At 46.7% G+C, this 20899-nt stretch overlaps 1 protein-coding gene across 1 annotated transcript in view; it reads left to right on the top strand.

The window, feature by feature from the left end:
• Window positions 1–20899, top strand: part of INTS8 (integrator complex subunit 8) — a 629314-nt gene that overhangs the window by 251306 nt on the left and 357109 nt on the right. The window contains exon 14 of the mRNA XM_069220496.1: window positions 4226–4359. Within this exon, the coding sequence (XP_069076597.1) occupies window positions 4226–4359 (134 nt within the window). The remainder of the gene's footprint in view (window positions 1–4225; window positions 4360–20899) is intronic.

Below are 20899 nucleotides of genomic sequence, written 5' to 3'. Positions count from 1 at the left end.
GGTAAGGGAAGAGATTGTTTAAAAAAAAAAAAAAACTGAAATACTGCTTGTCGCGCACTCTGAAATGTGGCTTTTTTTAAGCCAAAAAACAGGGGGGATGTAGGCAGTTTCTAAACCCAATTTAAATCACAGACACAGATTAAGCAGTCTCCTAAACACACTCTGCAAGATGTGTGTAGCCTTTTTACTTAGAAAACGGGGGTGGGGTTTATGCAGTCTTGTACCACAAACTAGAAGGAAAATTTCACACAGTCACGGCTAAAAAAAAAACCAACACTTTAAAAGGCCAAGCTGCCTGAAACACAGAGAGTCTACAGTAAACCGGCACGGGTAGCAGTAAAAAAAACACTTTTAAACAAATAAAACAATTTCCCAGAATAGTCTGGGGTTTCTTACCTAGGGCTTTTAGGAATCCTTGATCACTTCCCTCCATATGTGGTTTCTGCAGTGGGACCTGAAGTTCCTGTGTGCTCATCACCAGGGGAATCTCTCTGACATTGTCCAGATCTTGGCGGGAACTACATGAGATCTACCATGGTGGTTAACGATCCTCAATTGGCCCAGAGGACTATCCCTCTCCCTTACCCAACCAGATTTGACTGTAGTGACAGATACATCACTCCTGGGATGGGTCAGACATTTGGGAGAGGCGGAGATTAGATGCATCTGGTCTCCGGCAGAGTCCAGACTCCACATCAGCCTGTTGGAGCTCTAGGCGATCAGACTAGCATTTAAAGCATTTCTTTCCTCTCTCAAGGGGAAGGTAGTGTAAGTGTTCACAAACATCACCACCGCCATGTGGTGCTGCAACAAGCAGGCTTGGGTGGGGGTCATAGACCCTTTGTCAAGAGGCTCTGTGCCTCTGGACATGATTGGAACAACAAAGCGTTTCCCTGATGTTTCAACATTTGGGCAGCTCTCTGAACGCCGGAGCGGACAAACTCAACCGTCAATGCTTAGTCGATCACGAATGGCATCTCCATCTGGAGTTGGTGCAAGGTCTCTTTCAGCAGTGGGGAGCGCCTTGGCTAGATCTTTTTGTCTCTGCAGAGAGTGTGCAATGTCAGCAGTATTAGGTGTTGGAGTTTCTAAGGCAGCCATCGTTCAGTGAAGCTTTTCCTCTCAAGTGGAACTCATGCCCTCCTTTATGCCTTTCCATCCATACCACTTCTGCCCAGACCTCTCAAGAAGATCAAGAACGACTGGGCCAAAATAATCCTTGTGGCTCCAGATCTGGTATCCTGAGTGTTGAGCATGGCCATTGATCCTCCGATCAGACTACCCCTTCGGGAGGATCTTCTGTCGCAGCAGCAGCGGAGGGTTTTCCACCCGAACCTGTCCAGTCTCTGCCTCTTTGCCTGGAGACTGAGCAGCAACAGGTGACAGCTTTCAACCTTCTGCCCCAAGTCTGTAATGTAATCTTGGTAGGCAGGCATCTCTCCACCAAAACAGTACACGCCTGTCTTTGGAAGAATTTTGTGGCTTGGTGCACAGACAAGTATGTTGCCCCACCCCCACACTTTCTGCTCCTCACTCTGAGGCTTTTTGTTTATACTTTTGTTGGGCCAGCAGAACTCTGTTTTGGGCACTCTCATAGGTTATTTGTATGCAGTCTCTGTTTTTTTTTAAGGTTACCTGGTCAACCTTCTTTGTTTCAATCTTCTATTGTAAATAGATGCCTTAAAGGCCTTACTCATACATTTCCTCCACCCCCATTCATTATGCCCAATAGGACTTGAATTTGGTTTTGGCATTTCTGATGTGCCCTCCTTTCGTGTCTCTCCACAATTGTCCTCTCAGGCTTCTCACTTTGAAAACATCCTTCCTTGTGGCCATTATACTTCCCGCAGGGTGAGTCAGCTGCAGGCATTGTCTTCTAAGCTGTTCTACCTTTCCATCTATCCTTACAAAGTGGTGCTTCACACACAGGCCTTTTTTCTTCCGAAAGTGGTTACGCCCTTCCATGTAGGCGAATGCATCACCTTGCCTACTTTTTACGCACCACCACATCCATCTAAGGGAGAAGAGAGACTCCACCGTCTGGGCCCAAAAAAAGCGCTCGCATTTTACCTTGATTGCTCAAAAGAGTTCCGTCTGGATGATCAACTCTTTGTTGGCTATGTGAGTGCAAAGAAAGGTTGGGCAGTGCAGAAGAGAACCATCTCCAGATGGTCGTACCCTGCATTAAAATGTGCTACACACTGGCTAAAAAGCAACCTCCTAAAGGTTTTCATGCTCCTTCTTCCAGACCTAAAGCCGCAACCACTGTGTTAGCACGCGGAGTTCCAGTCCTGGATATCTGTGAGGCATCAGCATGGGCATCCCTGCACAGGTTTACCAAACATTAATGCCTGGACATTGATGTCCGTAGGGATAGTCACTTTGTCCGTTTGGGTCTCCAGGACTTTCTGGTGTGATCTTAGTTTGCAGACCCACCTCCGGGGATGGTATTGCATGGGTATCTATTTTAAGGTAAGGAATCTGCAACTACACGTCTCTATCAGATGGACAAGTTAATTACCTTCAGTAGCACTTTTTCTGGTAGAGACAATATCTAGTTGCAGATTCCTTACCGACCCACCTATCCTCCCCGTTCTACAAACTGATTTCTAAGAGCAGCGTTTCCCATTTCAGGACCCAAATTTTGATGCACCAGTGGTCAGTTTTCTCCATGGCTCTGGCGTGGAAAGTCATAAAAAGAACCTGACATCAGTGATCCGGGGTGGCACCTATATAGGTCCCACAATGTCACTTCTGGCATCGATGATGCCGAGGACGGACGTGGAGCCAGTTGATGACACCTAACAGGGCACAGGGGTACTGCTCAAGGAAAATCTCTGGATCCAGGCTGACTCTTTCGGAAATTCTAAAGTAAGGAATCTGCAACTAGATATTGTCTCTACCAGATAAAGCATTACCGAAGGTAAGTAACTTGTCCTTAGTGTTTCACTTAAGTCTAGAATAAAAATTTATTATTTATTCACTAAAATGATATGTGTCTAGAACTGCTTCTATATGTACTTGACCTCTTGGCAGCATGGGCCCTATTGATGAACTGTACTTGCTTGGACCAGCTTTCCCTTGCCGCTTGGAAACGCACCTTTTGTAGCCAAAAGGTTAGGTAGTGTAAAGTAACCAAAACATATAGGCCCTCATTATAAAAATGGCGGTAAAAAACACCTACCAGTCATCCACCGTATTATGACCACAGCCGGATTTCTGCCAGAAGTATGGCGGAAATCTGGCTGTGGCCAGGATGGCGGTAAGGTGGTGCCGCTGCCACCAGCAGCGCCATGCCAGTAGACCACTGCCGGCCATATTATGACCCATAATACAGCCTGGCGGTGTTCTGCTGGCGGACGCTGCTGGTGACAGTAGCGCCCCATCCCGTCTCCTGTCAGAGGACCCCCTGACTACAGGTAAATCGCGTCTCCGACAGGGGGAGGAGGGGTGTTGGAAGTGTGTGTGTGTGTTTATGTTTGTGTGTGCGTAGATGCGGGTGCGTGGTGCGTGTTGCGTGTTGGATGCAAGTGTGCATTTATTAAGGTGTGAGTGCGTGTGTGTTGTGTTTTGTGTCTGCGTGTATGTTTGAAAGTGTGTACAGGTGTGTGTGAGTGGATGTCTGCATGCGTGGATGTTTGTGGCAAAGTGTGTGTGTGTGTGTGAAGGGGTGTGAATGTTGGGGTGGGGGTGGAGGGGGCTTTGGAGAGGGAGAGGGTGTGGGAGACCCCTATCAGTGACAGGAAACGTATTCCTTGTCACTGATGGTGCCTACCACCATGGCTTTCGTGGCGGTAAGGAAGCAATGAAAACCATGGTGGTAGGCGGGGTCATAATCCCGCGGGCTGGACAGTGACCGCTGCCGGGCTAGAGATAGATATCTCCAGCCCGGCGGCTGTCACCGCCATGGTGGTTGCAGTAGAACATTGGCGGGTTGGCTCCAGCCAACCCGCTAATGTCATAATATGGCGGTAAGTACCGCCAGCCTGTTGGTGGTACTTACCGCCATATTACCACCAGCCACCGAGGTCATTATGACCCTCATAGTGTGGGAAGTAAACTTAAATATTGACTACTTCTTTTTTATTCCTTATAGTAAGTAAGGCTAATTTATTGGTGTAATTAATTAGTCACTTGACGTCAAATCTGACCATTAATTACCTTCTCTGTACAGGAAACATAAGACCTTTCTCTCTCTCTCTCTGTTTATTCTGTCCTCTTTCAGCATCAGCAAGTGTGAACATTGGCCAGCTTGAACACCAGCTTATATTGTCAATGGACCCATGGAGGATCCGTCAAATTCTCATTGAGTTACATGGCATGACCAATGAGCGCCAGTTCTGGACAGTCTCTAACAAGGTATGTTGTATGTTATGCTGTATTTTTTCTTTGGTATATTTCATATTTATTGCAAGATTTGTCCTCCTTCAGAGTCTAAATGTGCCTCAGACTCATTGGTGTTATGCACACAATTGTTACTTTTATGCTATACAATAAATCTGTTTTCTAAGATGTCCTTTGTACTAATGATGGTAATGTTTTGGCAGTTAAAATAATCCACTTATACCTTTCACTCATTTATTCCCATATGTATATATCCTGTCAAAATTTGATTTTTTTTGTTCACCACATTGTTACAAAAATAGATGTCTTGGACTTTCATGATTTTTGTGCAAATTTGAGATCATATGACCCTAATAGACATGGTCTCTAGTTCCACTCAATAAACAGGTTTATGCTATATATCATATGTTACTTATGTTCCAGAAATCGCCCAGGAGGTGTTGTTCAAAGGTCTCCTGATCTAGGTGAATGTTGATATGACAAGTCATCGAGGCACCCTCCTGCATGCTTCATCTAAGTGTAAGGCCAATTATTTAATTACATATTAGGTCAATACATCTTACCAACTTCAACAGTTGTCCAAGGTATGAAGGCAACTCAACTGAACTTACCTGTGATCCCTAGAAATACAACATCCAGAAGATAGACTAGAGAATGGGACTCAACCAGTATTGAATTAGACATAGATTGATTCCCCAAAACTAATGGACAGAAATTGAAATCATTTTGGGAGTAGAAAATAGGTCTGTTTAGGAAACATTAGCAGGAACAAAAGAAAAAAATAAATGTTTCTATTTCTTTATGGAGTGCAGGCATGACAATGATTGTTTTTCCTCAGATGTCTTGTTAAGAAATACTTTCAGAACTCATACTAGGAGATGATTGTTTTTCCTTAAATATCTTGTTAAGAAATACTGCAGGACTCATACTAGGGGTTCACCGGTTGATTATTTCATAGTAAATATCAAGCATTTTGTACTTCCAGCTCTTCCAAAATGTTGGAAAGCGACTATAGTCTAAATGTTCTACATCTTACTTCCTCTATCGATAAACCATCTTCATAGTTATATAGGTCCCCTACCCTCCTCCTACCACCCTCCCCCCAGTAGTTTGATTACATCAAATAAATTGGCAGTTAAATGGAAGGACCTGGATGTTGATACAGCAGCCCCACAATTTTAGCCTTTACCCCAGGCAATCTGGTAGCAGTGTACAACAAAATGACCAGGATATAGTTTTGCACCATTGGTGCAATAAAGCATGCAGGTTTAGAAAGAGATGGTTGATTTGCAAGCAGAAGGAGGATTTTGCTCTTCTTAACTCTTAGATTTAGGTCAAAGTATAAGAAGCTGCCAAAAAGGAATCTACATTTCATTTGAGTAATTGTGATAAACTTTACTGAGCCTTACAAGAAAATGATAGGAAGGAATTTTGGAATATGGTACCATAGAGTAAGAGAAGAGTGACTCTGGGCTCCTCACCACATTTACTTATGGTCAGCGGTACACGTGTTACTCTAGCCTTTATATTACAGTGGGGGACCTGGATCTTCAAATTAAGCCAAAGATAGACTGATGGAAAGCATAGAACCGATTAACCTTCAGGAAGTCCTTGATACATTCGGCAGGGTTAAATTAGACTTAAATTAGACTAGAATAATCCAAGATGCATGAGATGGCACTAAATGTAGAGGCCCAGTTCCTACGGATATTATGTTTTTAGGTCCTTTCTTCTTCCCAGGCATCAAAAGTCATGTGTGCACTGTATGCTATAAGAGGTGGATACAATGGTGGCAGTCCCTTGCTGGCCAACTGCTTAGGTAAGCACTGATGTTCATACTGGGAGGCAACAGTGCATCCATAAAGCTCAGAGACAAAAGGGCAGAGAAACAGGCTGCAGCTGTTCCTGAAGGCATGGGGATTCCTATTCCGGTGCTTGGATGTGGTGGCATGGTAGAGGAAGATGTTAGAAAAGGCAGCATTTAGACTCTCCTTTACGGTAAGAATTCCCCTCCCATTGAGCTCCATGGAGGCTCTGACTTCTAATCAGGGAATGAGACTTTAGTGCGGTTTGTGGTTTCCCTAGGGGAGCACTGCTACATCGTTCTCTCTACTTTGAATATTCCATCTTACCTCCTCCAATTTTTTTGCACTTGACCTGTTATGCAAGACTTTGATTTTGGAGGGCGTTCTCAGAGATAGAAACACAGGGGTGAGCTTTTAATCTTGCATAGCAGCAGGTAGTTGTATGACCAACTTCTTGAAGAAGCAAACCTGACCTGTGGAGAGAAGAATTTGCTCCATGCATGTAGCACCTTTCGTGCAGACCTTAAAGACAGATAACAAAGAGATGGGTGTGAAAGAGGTGCTAAGCAGTGGAGTGTCTTCATGGAAGGTTAGAGGGGTGGGGATTACAGCGAGAAACTGTCACCTGTGTTCAATAGTGGTGTTTGGGTTTTGGAGGACTGGTTGCTAAGCGTAGGGGAGCTGTAGAGGAGATGAACGCCTTTAATTGCTGAACTATTTTAATACATTGTAAAGCTTCAGCTAATAGTTCAAATATTTAACCTTATGAGGAAGGTAGAGCACATCTTTGTTCTGGGTGTTTCATCAGTGAGTCACCAGCTGCTGAGAAGCAAGCTCCTGCAGGATCTTTGGGACATGCGGCTGACTGCTGAGTGACAGCTGTTACAAGCTGCCTATAAGCCCTCTTGAGGTTTTTGAGAAATGGCATAGTCCCTTTTGAAATGGTCTTGTGCTGCTGCGCTATACACCATAGAGAGCAATATTCAGAATAAACCTATTTTGAAAAAATCAGTGATGCCCCATTTCCTGTTTAGTGACTTAAATGCTAACTTATTCACTAGCAAGAAAGTGTTACTGAAGGTGAGAAATCATATGGCGAAATGAGGTCTCCTTTCCTGGTTGGCTTATCTATAAATGTTGGTGCAGGGAACCTGAGAGATGGGGTGTTTGGGAGTAGAGTGTATTGTTTCATCCTGGGTTGACTCTTATTTTACTTACCTTGGCTGGGGTTGGAAAGGGACAGGGTTTTCTTGGTTGTGATTTCATAGGTTTGTTTCTTTTGCTCTTCCATTTTTATCATCATGTAATTAGATTTTTAGTGCATAACGCAATGACAAAACATTGTATTATTTTTTTTATAGCCACATTTTTCAAAGTTCACACTGACTGTACTTATTGCAAAGAACATTTCCTTGTTGTGTCATGCCAACACAGTGATAAAAACGGCCTACAGTACAAACACTCAAATAAGCATATAAAATGCTTTCTACCTCAAACACCATCCTTATATTAATTTCATCCACCCCCAAAGAGCCCCAAACCTTGGTATGCTTCTAAAGGCTTCATGATAGGTTTTTCAAATATGGAACACATAGCCATACAAGCTTTCCATGCCATCTCCAAAGGAGGGGGTAGGCTGCATCAATGGCATGCTATATCCTCTATACCAATAACAAAATCCGGTCGTTGCTGAGTCCTTCTAGCATGTGGGAATCCTTTGTCATCTACTATATTCAGTTGGGCCATTTTAGGAGTGCAATTTAGTGGTGGACCCAGTGTTTCGTTCAGAGCGCCACTTGTGATGTCCCAGAAGGGACAGAGTGCCACAAACCTCCATGTAGTATGTAGAAAGTCACTGTTCCACCTGTCAGCCTAAGGGTGTTCTTCCCCCAAACTTTTTACCTTCCTCCTCCATTTTTCCTGAACTCGTTTTTGCTGGTATTAGGAGTCAGCATACTTTACCACTGCTAACCAGTGCTTAAGTGCATGGGCTCACTCCTTAAAATATGATATTATTGGCTTACCCCCAATTGTCATTTTTAATTTACTTATAAGCCCCTAGTAAAGTGGCAACTACATATGCCCAGGACCTGTAAATTAAATGCTACTTGCAGGACTGCAGAACTGATTGTGTCACTCACTTATGTAGCCCTTTAAACATGTCTCAGGCCTGCCATTGCAGACCCTGTGTGTAGTTTTAACTGCCATTTCGGTCCGGCAAAATAAACCATTTGCCAGTTTCAATCGTTCTTTTTTATACATAGGTCACCCCTAGGGTAGCTCCTGGACAGCCAAGATGGCAGGGTGCACTGTCTTTAGAAAGTAGGGCATGTACTGTTAAGTTTTACATGACCCAGTAGTGAAAAACTCTTAAATTCTTTCACTTCTGCAAGGCCTATCTCTACCACAGGATAATATTGGGCTTGCCGAATTACATTTTATAAAGGTAATTTCCAAATGGGAAGGGATAACCACTTGGGGGGAGGGGGGCTGTAGGAAGCGAACTTGTGAGGCTCCCACCGAGCTCTGCCATCTAGACCCAACTGGCATGCCTGCAGCTGATCTCACCCCACAAACCTCGGCGAGGGTAACCCGCTGCCCTCTCTCTATACGAGTAGTTGCCCTGCTTGAACAGCATAGTGTCCTGCCCGAGCATAAGATGGAGCGGCAGACAAAAATGGCAACCACCTGGACTGGTGCCTGTGCATGACCACCGCAAGACCTGGGCCGCGGGCAGTGCTGGTCGCTGGACCCCTTGGGCTCTTCTCAAGGTGTGCTGGAATGAGGAATGGCTGGAGAACGTCGGTGCTGGAGGAACCTGCTCTGAGGGGTTTCTACAGGTTCGGCCGCCTGTCTGGGCACCTCCACATGGCTCTGGTCCTGCCCTTACCTGGCTGGGTGCTAGCGAACCCCGCCCCCCCCCCCCGCTCCCGCCGGTGCAGAATTAACCTATGAGAGAGTGGCTACATTAGGTCCCGCAGACCTGGGACAGCGCACTAATCTCTACACCATGTGAATGAGCTGGGCAAGGGGGGGGGGACACAGTGGCAACGATCAAGAGCTCAGGTGAGAGGAGTGACTCGATACACACTGTAGCGTGGCAGAGACTTACTCTGGGGCCCTGAGGGCCATTGATACACTGGAGCTGCGAGGCAGGGAGCACTGAAAGGGCAAGAGGCACACTTCATATGGTGACTACCCAAGAAGTGAGGAGAGACACGACCCTCCCAACCTGAGTGCTCGACTTGGCCCCTAAGATGAATCGAGAACACCAGTGGGGGAAGAGGGTGACTTTCTCTATGCAGTCCCTCGAAGAGGGAAACTCCTGACCCTCCGCCACCACGCTTGATAGGTGCTGAAGAGGCACGCAAAAATGCTGGCCTCCTCCGCGCAGCAGACACTGCTTTTACTCACCCACTGCGTCCTGGCACCCAACGTAGGCCCAGAGTGAAGCGGGCAAAGTTGGGTCTGAAGGTTGTACCATGGCGGCCAGAAGTGAGCCCCCAGGAAACCACTTGGAGAGCACAGTGCAGAGGGCCCAGTTACCCCTACATTGCTGTGACCACTTTTTGCATATATCCTTGCCTTGGACTCTGCAGTGTGTTACACTCCATGGCAAGGTCGGTGTGCTGCTTCTGACCCCACTGGCCTCTGGGGCCTCATGGAACAATGGTCTGATCGCCTGACAATCACAACAGTCTGGCCTGGCCCAGGTCAGTCACTGCCAGTGGCACGGGGCCCACTCACAGAGACTACAGCACTGTATCACCCCTCCAAACCACTGAACCATGCCACAATGGGAAAATATTCGAAGAAAAGGGACGCTAGAGACCCTAATCAAGGCCAGGAGACTTACTACTGCACCAGGAGCCACCACTGCGACTGCAGGACCTGAGTTATAAGGTCACAGTGGCACAACACTGGACACTATTCTCCAAGCAATAGCAGCTTCCCACAAGGCACTGGAGCTCGAAATAGATACTATGGTCACAGACCTGGGACTCCTCAAAGATGACCACAGATGATTAGCCAGGAGCGTCAAAATGACGGAGCGAACCTTGGAAGTCATAAGCCCAGCGGTGGCTTTGGTGAGAGAGCTGCTAATGGGGATGGAAAATGGGGTGAAAGTGTTAGAACTACGGTCAGGGGATGCTGAGAACAGGGCACCGAGGAACAACCTACAGATCATTTGTTTGCCCGAGCGCTTGGAGTGCTCTAGTGCCGACATGACTGCGTTTATGGAGACCTGGCTCTGCATTGAGATAGCACCTGAGTGCCTCTCTCTGTTCTTTACGCTTGGCCTCCACCCTCTGGGGCGGGACCTCGACCTGCCATTGCTAGAGGGTATTGCATTTCAAAGACAGCGACAATAGTTTGACCCAGGCCTGGCTAAAGGGAAAAGTAACTGTGGAAAACAGAGTTATGATCTTCCCAGACTTTACTAAGGCAGTACAGCAGCAGAGAGCCTCATTCACAAAGGCAAAAATGCAACTCAGGAAACTGGGCATTACCCATGCAATGCTTTTCCCTCCTCATCTTAGGGTCAACTATAACAACTCAATGGCCTAGGCCTGCAAGTGCATTGAACAGCTTCCTCGTCGAGAAGGCAGTCCCACCCTGGACACACAATGTGGCGCCTGGCGAACCATGAGGAGGACAAAAACTGACACAAGGGTGATTCAGTCACGGTCCCAGGCCCTGCATGAGCATCAAAGAGTGGTAGAGGTGATGGCAGCTATCAGTGGGGTGAGATCCGCTCCCCTGTCAGATTTGGGGTGTGATGACCTGGCGAACTCGGACCAGGCCTCAGACATATTGTGTATCACTGATGTTTCCCTCCCACAGGTGACACCCAAAACAGCTGGCAAACTGATGTAATATTCTTTCCAATTAAGTAAGGTGCTGACCCTGTGGTGGGGGACGGGAAACAATATGCGCCCTATCCTTCGTAGTGATGATGAACAACGTTGATTGGGGCAAGAGTATGTATGCCAAATGTAGAAAAATGCTGACCCCGAGTTGAGGGAAATGCAGGCACCCTTCCAAATGTCATGACGACGGACCCTGATGGTTGAGGCGAGATTGGCTCACTCTAATTCTTGTTAGTATTGAGATGTCAGAAAGCAAAGCTGGGAGGCGCTCAGTAGAGAGCACCCCCCTACTTTCAAGTTATGCATGTGAAGACTGCGCAAATGTTGCCTAGTTGGCTTCTAGTTTGGATGGGTGTGCGTTCACTTCTCGTCCTGGGATAGGTGATTTGGGCCATTGTTGTGCTGTTTTTTGAGTTGTTGTTGCAAACGTTCCCTGCCTCTCCTACCACACTCCTTGGGTGGTGGCAGGTCACACCAATTCCCTTCTTGATCTCCTCCTGAGTGAGAGGCTGCTGTGATGCGACCCTGCCCTGGCCATCCCACCTGACATACATTAATTAGTTGGAATGTCAGGGGCTTAAACAGCATGACAAAACAATACAAAGTTCATGAATATCTAAAGAGACACAGAGCTCTTATTGCCATCCTGCAAGAGACCCACTTGGCATGTTAGAAGAGGGATGTGCTCCATGAGCGCTGGAGGACAGTTGCACACCACAACATACTCTGCTTTTGCGAGGGGGAGTTGTGATCTGAGTTCGACCAGGGGCCACATTTCAGAAGCATAGTGAACTTATAGACCCTAAAGGGATATATGTCCTCATATCGGGCAGGCTGGCGTGTCAAGATCTGACCATTGTTGGACTCTATGCTCCTAAAACAGACAGAGGTGGATTCTTCGACACACTTTCCTGCACACTGGCCCTACACCTGACTCAATTTATTATTCTTGGGAGAGACTATAATAGTGTCACTGATTCTACCCTTGACTGTTCACACTCATCCCTGAGTGGTTCTCCAGTGGTACAGCTGTCACGAACGCTCCACAACTGGCAGCAGAGATGAGGTTGCATAGATTCCTGGAGAAGACTCCACCCGGGGAGCTGGGATTATTCCTTTTATTCTGGCATGCACGGCTTACAAGTAAGGTTGGATACTTTACTTTGCTCCCCGTAGGTGCACAGAACAGTATGACACGTAGAATACCTCTGTCACATGGTATTGGATCACAATCCAATACTGATGTCACTGGACTGGCACAGGGAGCATCCCAAAATTCCAGATTGGCGACCTCAGTAGAAGCCTTAGATGACCCAGCATTCCGACAGACCATAGAGGAGGCCACCAGAGACTACTTCGTAGATCGTGCACAATCAACTGCGTCCCCCCCTTTCCCAGTGGATGCTTGCAAGACTGTATTGAGGGGCCAGTGCATTGCCGAAGTAGTGGGGGTCCGATGAACTCTCATGCAAGAAGTTGAGACTCAGGAGGAGGCTTTGAGAGCCTTGGAGAAAGCTCGTCCCTTTAACTGCGGGCTACAACAACTCCTTGAAGCTAAAGAACAGCTGGCAGTCTGGTTAGAAAGTCAGGTGTTTCGACCTTCACAAATATGTGATTAAGGCGCATGCAGAGCACAATAAGGCAGAGATTCTGCTGGCATGGCTCACTAACTCCACCTCCCAAATACTGGAAGTAGGATCAGATATAGGTGTAAGCCTCTATGGCCAGGATGATATCAACTACAGATTTGAAGACCCTTATAAACAATTGTATGCCTCTCCCCTCGGGATGCCGCAGGACAACCTGGAGGTGTTCTTGGAACCTGCAGCATTACCACACATGAGGAACTAGAAACCCTATAATGGTACAGAAGGTGTGATCCTCCATTAAGAACATGGCCCAGGGGAAAGTACTGGGAACTAACTGCTTTCCTGTGAAGTTGTATGCAGCATACGCAGAAGGCCTTGCTCTCAAATTAGTTGACTTATCTGCTGCAGCTGGAGATGCCAACTGACTTCCAACCACCACAGGGGGAGCGCTAGTGATCCCCTTGCTGAAACCAGGGTGACCCCTCCAAGATTTCAAATCATACCGGCTGCTATTGAAGCTCAGTGTGGACTGTGAACTTCTGAATCGCATATTGGCATCCGCCTCCCCCCACGCATGGCAAAGCTTGTACACCCCAACCAGAGCGGATTTATCCCAGGATGATGAAACACAGCCATGAACATGCGCAGATTGTTCTCTATCTTGGAAACTTTCGGCCCAGAGGATGACAGAGCAGTGATAGTTGCAATAGGCATAGAAAGCATTTGACAGCCTAGGATGGGACTACCTGTACAAGGTGTTGGAGACGATGGGACTGGGTTTGGGATTTGCTCATTGGACTAAACTTCTCTACATCAGGCCCCTTGCACAGGCGCGGGCTGGTAGAGTAATATCCAATTCCTATGTGGTTGTTCGAGGAACCAGGTAGGACTGCCCCTTTTCACCCCTCTTATTTGCCATCGCAGTCGATCCATTGGCCAGCAGAGCATAGGCACGGCCCTCATGCCAGGGGCTGATACCGCTGAGGTGCCTCCCACAAAATTTAATTATGCGCGGATGATATGCTCTTATTTCTGGCTAAGGCGGAAAGAGACCTCCTTGAAGCTATATCGTTGCTGGACCGGTTCAGCACCACCTCTGGCCTTCGCATAAACTGGCAGAAATCACTGGTGTTCCCATTGAACCATCAAATACAGAGGCAATGGGGCTGCTGTGGGCTCATGTGAGAGGGTTCCTGCAAATATCTAGGAGTCTGGGTGTATCCCAATCCCAAAGATATCCTAGAGGGCAACATAGGTGCGGCCATTAGTCTTCCACACGAGTGTGGGGTTTTGGAAAACTCTTCCCCTAAGTGCGGCTCGACTTATAGCGGTGACAAAGAAGGTGGCGCGCCCCCGTCTACCTTATTTTGTTGCTACCAATTGTGATCCCCTGCAAATTGTTTACTGGACTAAACTCTGATGGTGAACTTAAACAGGGTGTGGGCAAGCATAGAGTGGCAATGGCCACATTGCGCAGGCCCACTACTGATGGGAGACGAGGTCAGGGGCAGCTAGAACTGTACTGCCTGGCAGCCCAAATCAAAGACTTCATGTCCAACTGAGCTTGAAGGATAGGTCCATGGGGGCACCCCAGCCATCGGGGAACTGTTTCAGATCCTCCTGACACCCAAAAAACCTCCCTCTGACAATATGGGAGAATTCCAGACACTGCTAGCTGGGTTACCTACAGCGCACCCAAACCCTCAAACCATACTCCCCAGACTTACTTTTGCAGGCCCTGGGGAGTATAACCAGGACAGGAGTGCTACAGGGGGGTAACAGAATGGGCAACGTATGGCATAACCTGTGTGGGTGATCTTTTTAAGGGATGGTGAATTGCTGTCCTCTCAAGCAATGATAGAAACTTATGAGTTGCCCCAGGGCAGTTCCTGCTACATCGTAAAGTGACAATGATGTATGAAACCATTGAGGAAAGGGATCAATGGATCACCACAGTAGTAGCACACACTGCACCACAGCCGGCAAATGACGGGCAACCACGCTCTTATATCTGGTACTCAGGGCAGATGTTAATACACCTCTAGATGAACCACATCAAAAATGGGCGGACAATGTTGAACTCCTGATTACAGACACCCAATGGGCCACAGTCCGTGCTAACATATACACGGTGCTCCACAACACCAGTTTCAAAATGATACTATTATTTGCTAAGAGCTTGTCTAACCCCGGGTAAAATTATGAGAACCTATGGTCTACAAAAGGTGCGGCGCCCGCATTGTATAGAACGGGTGTAGGAAGCTGGCCTGGAGTGTTGTGGGTACCTAAGGTACTTACACTTAATAGGTATCCTCTATTAGCATTGTGTAGGCAGTGTCTAGAAGCCAGGCTCTCTCGGGGTAGCTATGGATGAGCAGCCAAGGCTTATCTAGTAGACTTGCAAAGCTCGTGCAATACCACTGTAGTCACACAGCATTTACACACATGAATCAAATCAAATCATTAACATTTATAAAGCGCGCTACTCACCCGTGCGGGTCTCAAGGCGCTATGCGGGTCTCAAGGCGCATGAAAGAAAACACTCAGTGTTACAAAAATAAAGGTACTTTATTTTAGCGATAGAATTACCAAAAAGTACTAGAGAGGCAACCCTCCAATAGAGGAGGTCAGTAACACACTAGATATGTACACTAGTAATCAGAAATAGGCATAAATAGTAATAGAAAACAGTACAAATTGCAATAGGCAATAGTGACCCTAGGGGGAGCCTAAACCATATACCAAAAAAATGGAATGCAAATGCAGGACGCCCACCTAGGTAAGGGAGATGTGTAGATTGGAGCAGGAGGAACTAGGGAACCCCAAAGGTAAGTACCACAGTGCCTCCAGCGACCAGGAAGTTACTGGATTTTTCTCAAACCACCCAAAAAGACTAAAAGGAAGAAAATTAAACACCCAGACAAGACTGCAAGAAACCAGCGGTGGATTCCTGAAGAGGAAGACCTGTGGAAGAACGGGACCAAGTCCAGAAGATGCAGGAGTGTCCGGTAGTGACAGGAGCCACTACCCACCTATCTGTGGTTGCAGGAGTTCGTCGATGGTAGGACGAAGATGGTCAACAATGCAGCCCTGGAGCCGGAGAAGAGTTCCTGGAGGATGCAGTCGATGTCCCACGCCGGATAGAAGATTGCAGTTGGTCAGTGGTGTGGAATAGCCACCAACAAGCCTTGGCAAAGGCAGAAGTCGCAATGAAGCAACAGTGGAGCTCCCGGGGACCAGCAAAGTCCAGGAGGACCCAACCCACAGCAAGGATGAGAGTCCACAGAAGAAAATGCTGCCCCCACAGGAGACCCACTGGAAGAGGAACCAGGAGTCGCAGAGGAGCCTATGAAGCACAACTTGAAAATTGTTCCACGCTGCAGGAGAAGCACGCAGAGGACTGTGCATTGCAGGGAAGAGTGCTGGGGGCTGGGGCTACCTTGGATCCCTTGGAGGAGATGCCACAAGCCTTGGTAGCTGCAAGAGTTGTGGTGCACGGGGGTACTCTACTGCATGGGAAGGCAAGGGCTTCTCTCTGCCTAAGTTGGACAGCTGATAGAGGATCAAGGGGACCACTCCAGACTACCACCCATGATGCAGGATCCATGCAGCTCAGGATGAGAAGAGATACACGCAGCCGATCGTTTTTGCAGTTGGTCCCTGCGGATGCAGGGGAGTGACTCCACTCCAAGGGAGATTCATTCTTCCTTCTCATGCAGGCTGAAGATTTGCTGCCCTCAGAAGATAGACAGCCGGGGAAATGTTGCAGAAGCTGGAAGGAGTCATTGAAACAATGTTGCGAGTAGAGTCTTTGTTGTGGATGCAGGTTGTTGGTTCCTAGCAGATGCAGTGTCAATTTCAGTTCCAGTGTCCATAAGTCGAAGTAGAGTTTGCAGATGAGTCCTGATGGAATCTGGCAAGCCGAATCGGAGGACCGACCCAAGAGGGAGATCCTAAATAGCCCTGAAAGGGGGATTGGTCACCTAGCCAGGTGATCTATCTTGACTGGGCTGCCTGACCTGGCCACTCAGATGCTCTCCAGAGGCCTCGTCCACCTTGAATTCAAGATGGCAGAATCAAGGGACCCTCTGGATGACCACTGGGCACCACCCCTGGGGTGGTGATGGACAGGGGAGTGGTCACTCCCCTTTCCATTGTCCAGTTTCGCACCAGAGCAGGGACTGGAGGTCCCTGAACCGGTGCAGACAGGTTTATGCAAGGTCGTCGCCAAATGTGCCTGGGGAGGCTAACTTTCCCAAGCCAAGCAACACCTAATTCCAAAGGAAGAGGGTGTTAACCCCCCTCTCTCAATGGAAATCCTTTCTTCTGCCTTCCTGAGCTTGAGCTGATTAAGCAGCAGGAGGGCAGAAACCTGTCTGAGGGGTGGCAGCAGCTTGGGCTGCTTGGAAAACACCAGAAGGCTGGTAGGAGCAATGCTGGGGGTCCTCTCAGGAGCCCCCAGAGTGCATGGAATTATACTTCCAATACTGGCAACAGTATTGGGGTATGATTCCAACATGTTTGATACCAAACATGCCAAGGTTCGGAGTTACCATTGTGTAGCTGGACATAGGTAGTGACCTATGTCTGGTACATGTGTAAAATGGCGTCCCCTCACTCACAGAGTCCATGAAAATGGAGCTGTGGTTCGTGGGGGCACCTCTGCCACTCTCTCTCTCTTTTTCTTTTCTTTTCTTTTCTTCATGAGTCGAAAAATCCGAAGTGAATAGCATTGCTTGGTTTCATATACTTTAACCAAAAATATGCAATGGAAGTGTAATATATGCATTGCGGAAGTATAAATCCAGATTGTGCTCTGCCCATGACTCGTACTGCACTGTATGTTCAGGCGTAAAAGTAATAAAATCCTGTGTAAAGAAAAAAAAAAAAAAGGGGGATGGGCCGTTCATGTTTGGTGTCTATGGAATCCTAATTTTAAATCCTAACGTAGTGAAGTCAGATTTTAAATTGCAATTCTGAAAATGCCATCTTTAGAAAGTTTGCATTTTCTCGCCTTAGCCATTTAGTGCATGTAGCCTGTCTATGGTCATATGATCGGGTATGGCTGGTTGTTGAGTTTTATGTATTCCTCCTAGACAGCCTCACACAATAGGGAGTTTAAGTATGCTTGGATGGGCCATCACAGGCCAGGTGGGAGGTTGGAGCTGGGCACAACCCCAATTACATCTGGGTAGGCCGTGTCCTGTCTCCACACAAAGGTCTGTATGCCCCCTGTAGTTAGTCTTGAGTGGAGCCAGGACTGAGAATGCAGGATTCCTGGGTACTTCAGAGGCAAACCTCTAGCACCTTCTGCCCAGCTTCAAAGGCACAACTGGGTATAAAAGAAAAACTTCAGACACCAACTCTTCAGTACACTTCTGAACCTGTGGATACTCTTCCAGGAAGAAGGACTGCTGTGCTACAAGGACTGCCACTCTGCATGAGTGCTGCCCTATTGTGTTGAGCCGCTGCTGTCTTGCCTGGGGAAGAAGAACTGGACCTGCAACCGCATCTTGACCCAAGGACCCCAAAGTGACTCCAAGCGCTAGTTTGATGGCCTCTTGATCTGAGCCTCCTGGTCATAAATGGCAAAACAGCTCAGGGACCCAGCAGCAGCAGCAAGTTCTTGACCCCCAAGTGGTGTCCTTCATGTCCTGAACTCTTGGTGTGGCTCACAGGCTGTTTGCAACAGCCAACGGGCGAGTTCGCACCGGAACAGTGTCGCTGGTACAGAAAATCAGTGCAAGCCACTGCCAGCCTGTCTCTTCGCACATCAAGCATTGATTGCCCATGGAGGACCCATAGCTCGAAGCTCTAGCATGCCTATCTACGATGCCCAGCCTGCTCTTTGCACCACGGCAAACACCACGAGTGACACTGTCCTTGCTCCCCGCGACCCTCTTCAACACGAATGGGACTCTTGACACAAAAGTTGAGAAGATAAAACCTCAGCAGGGATGATCTGGGACTGTATCCGACCCGTTCTCCATTGTGGTCAGCCTGAACATTTGACTTTGACCCGGCCAAGCCCGACCAGATAGCCACAGTTGACACTTTTTGTTTTAGAAGCAATTTTGCAGTTTATTCTTTAAAAATGAATTAATGGTTGGATTTTTGTCATTTTGGTCTTGTTTTATTTATTAAATTAAGCTCTATTTATCTAGCCTGTCAGCTCTGTACCAAGCTACCATGGGTCTCAGCACGGATTAATTTGGGATTTGCTTGTGCTTTATCCTGGCAAGGATTGTGGTTGCTGCTTGAACAGGGCTCACACCCCAGTCAACCAACAACCCAATTTCTGACAGTCACCATCCATTACATTACAATGATTACAGTTATGGTTAGTGCTTCTATTCATCTGCCAGGGCCGGTGTGGTGATGGGTAGATGTGATGCTGCTACTCAAACTGAATCACTTGGAAGAGTGCCAAGATCACAGTTTCACAAGAGCCCATTGATGCAAATGCTTATTCAAAGTCGTCAAGTTGACCCAAGTTGTTTTACCTTTTTTCCCTCAAGTCGGGGAATGAGTCGGTATATTTATAGCCAATGGCATCTATTTACTTGATAACTGACCACCTTCTGGTTTGCGATACATGATCAGCTTGGCTTCCAGTGGGTTGCATGTGGGCAAATCTGCGATCTGGAACACATAGGGTGTGAGTGTGTGTTGTAACTCTAGGTACCTAAAGAACTGAGACTTTTCTAATCCAAATTTGCCTTGATGATGACTTTAGGCAATTCATCTTTATCATGCGTCCAAGGGTTGATAATTCCAACTCTGCAATTCTTTGGGTGCACTAACCTGTGGTAATAGAATGCTACATCATCTAGGAGTCCCACTAGTGAACCTCCCATCTCAACAGAAGCATTTAAGTGACTTTTTCCAGACTTACAAAGCCATATTTGTGGCATGGGCATATTCAGTGATGGATTCTCCCCTTAAATATAATACAGGGAAGAAGTTGCTCCCATGACTCCTCACCCCTGAGGTCTGTACACCAGGCCTTCTGCTGAGCCATATATCCAGTCTTTTAAAACTAGCAGGTGAAATGCTTTGTCAAATCCACTTTTGTATGTTGATTTACAACCTTTAGTAAAGGCCACTCGATGTGGGCCACCACCCCTTATGACTGCAGTGAATGCTGAAGTGAAGAGGTTCATAATTGTTCCCAGTATACAGTATGGGTAGTTCTATAAAATATAAACAGTTTTTAGGAGGGTGATCATTTTATCAGTGTAACTCTTCCTAGCTGCGATAGGGGCAATCTAGACCACCACTGCATATCACAGCGAACAGCATTAAGTAAAGATGTTATGTTAGCCACCCTAGCTTGTGTGGCACTATCACAAATTTGTATCCCCAAGTATCGGAACCCAGAGCTTATGATTTTCAACCCTGCTTGGAGTGACCATGCCAATGTCTGATCTGAACATCCAAATGTAAATAATAATCTATATCCTTAAGCAATAGGCCTGAGCACCTCCCAGAAGAATTTGGAATCTCCATGATGACTGGTCCTGAAATCTCCGACCAACCCACATAAAGGAGTAGGTTGTCCACATACAGGGAGACCCTTTGTCTCTGTCCTTTTAAAGCCCCTGATGCGATTATCGGTAATTGCACCATTGGTTCCACTGCGAAAGCAAACAATAGAGGTGACAGTGTGGTCCCATACCTCATGCCTCTCTTTTAGCTGCACTTTCATTTTTAAATCTGTGTTTCTCTTCTTCCTTCTTTATGTCTCTGGTTAACCATTTTACTCTAGAATACATAATTAAGTCATTTTTTAAGGGTCTTTAGCAAATGTTCTGTTACACTAAATGTATGTAAGAAAGCTGACTTAAGAGTTTGTAGGATTTTTCTATAGTGATTGTTTTCTTTAATAACAAATATGTAAACATAAAAGTGATTTCTTTCTAGTTATTCAAGTCTTTAGTGTAAATTGGTGTCAGAGTTCGTCTTGTTGCTTGTTATGGAGCAGTCTTTTTTTGTACTCCTGAGCAGTTTGTTTAAAAGTGTTGGTTCATTATCGAACATGGCAGGGCTCCTTGGTTATCCTAAATCATGTTTGTGTATTTTTAAGTGGTGTATATTATTTGTTTGTTCACTTTTACATGAAAATATGCATAAGATATTTTTCCCCCTTATAGTATTGGAGAGCAATATTGATACAGGAGTCCTGGAAGTCTTATCCCAAATTAGGATTACCTATAAATAGAGTAGAAGGTGGGTGTTTAAGTTACTGTTGAATGGGCAGAGTTAACTGTCCACTGACAGGATCTTTGGG

This window comes from Pleurodeles waltl, chromosome 2_2 (assembly GCF_031143425.1).
Source record: "Pleurodeles waltl isolate 20211129_DDA chromosome 2_2, aPleWal1.hap1.20221129, whole genome shotgun sequence".
Classification (NCBI taxonomy): Eukaryota; Metazoa; Chordata; class Amphibia; order Caudata; family Salamandridae; genus Pleurodeles; species Pleurodeles waltl.
The sequence above is the reverse complement of the archived record's forward strand: the minus strand, read 5'-3'. Positions and strand labels throughout refer to the sequence as shown.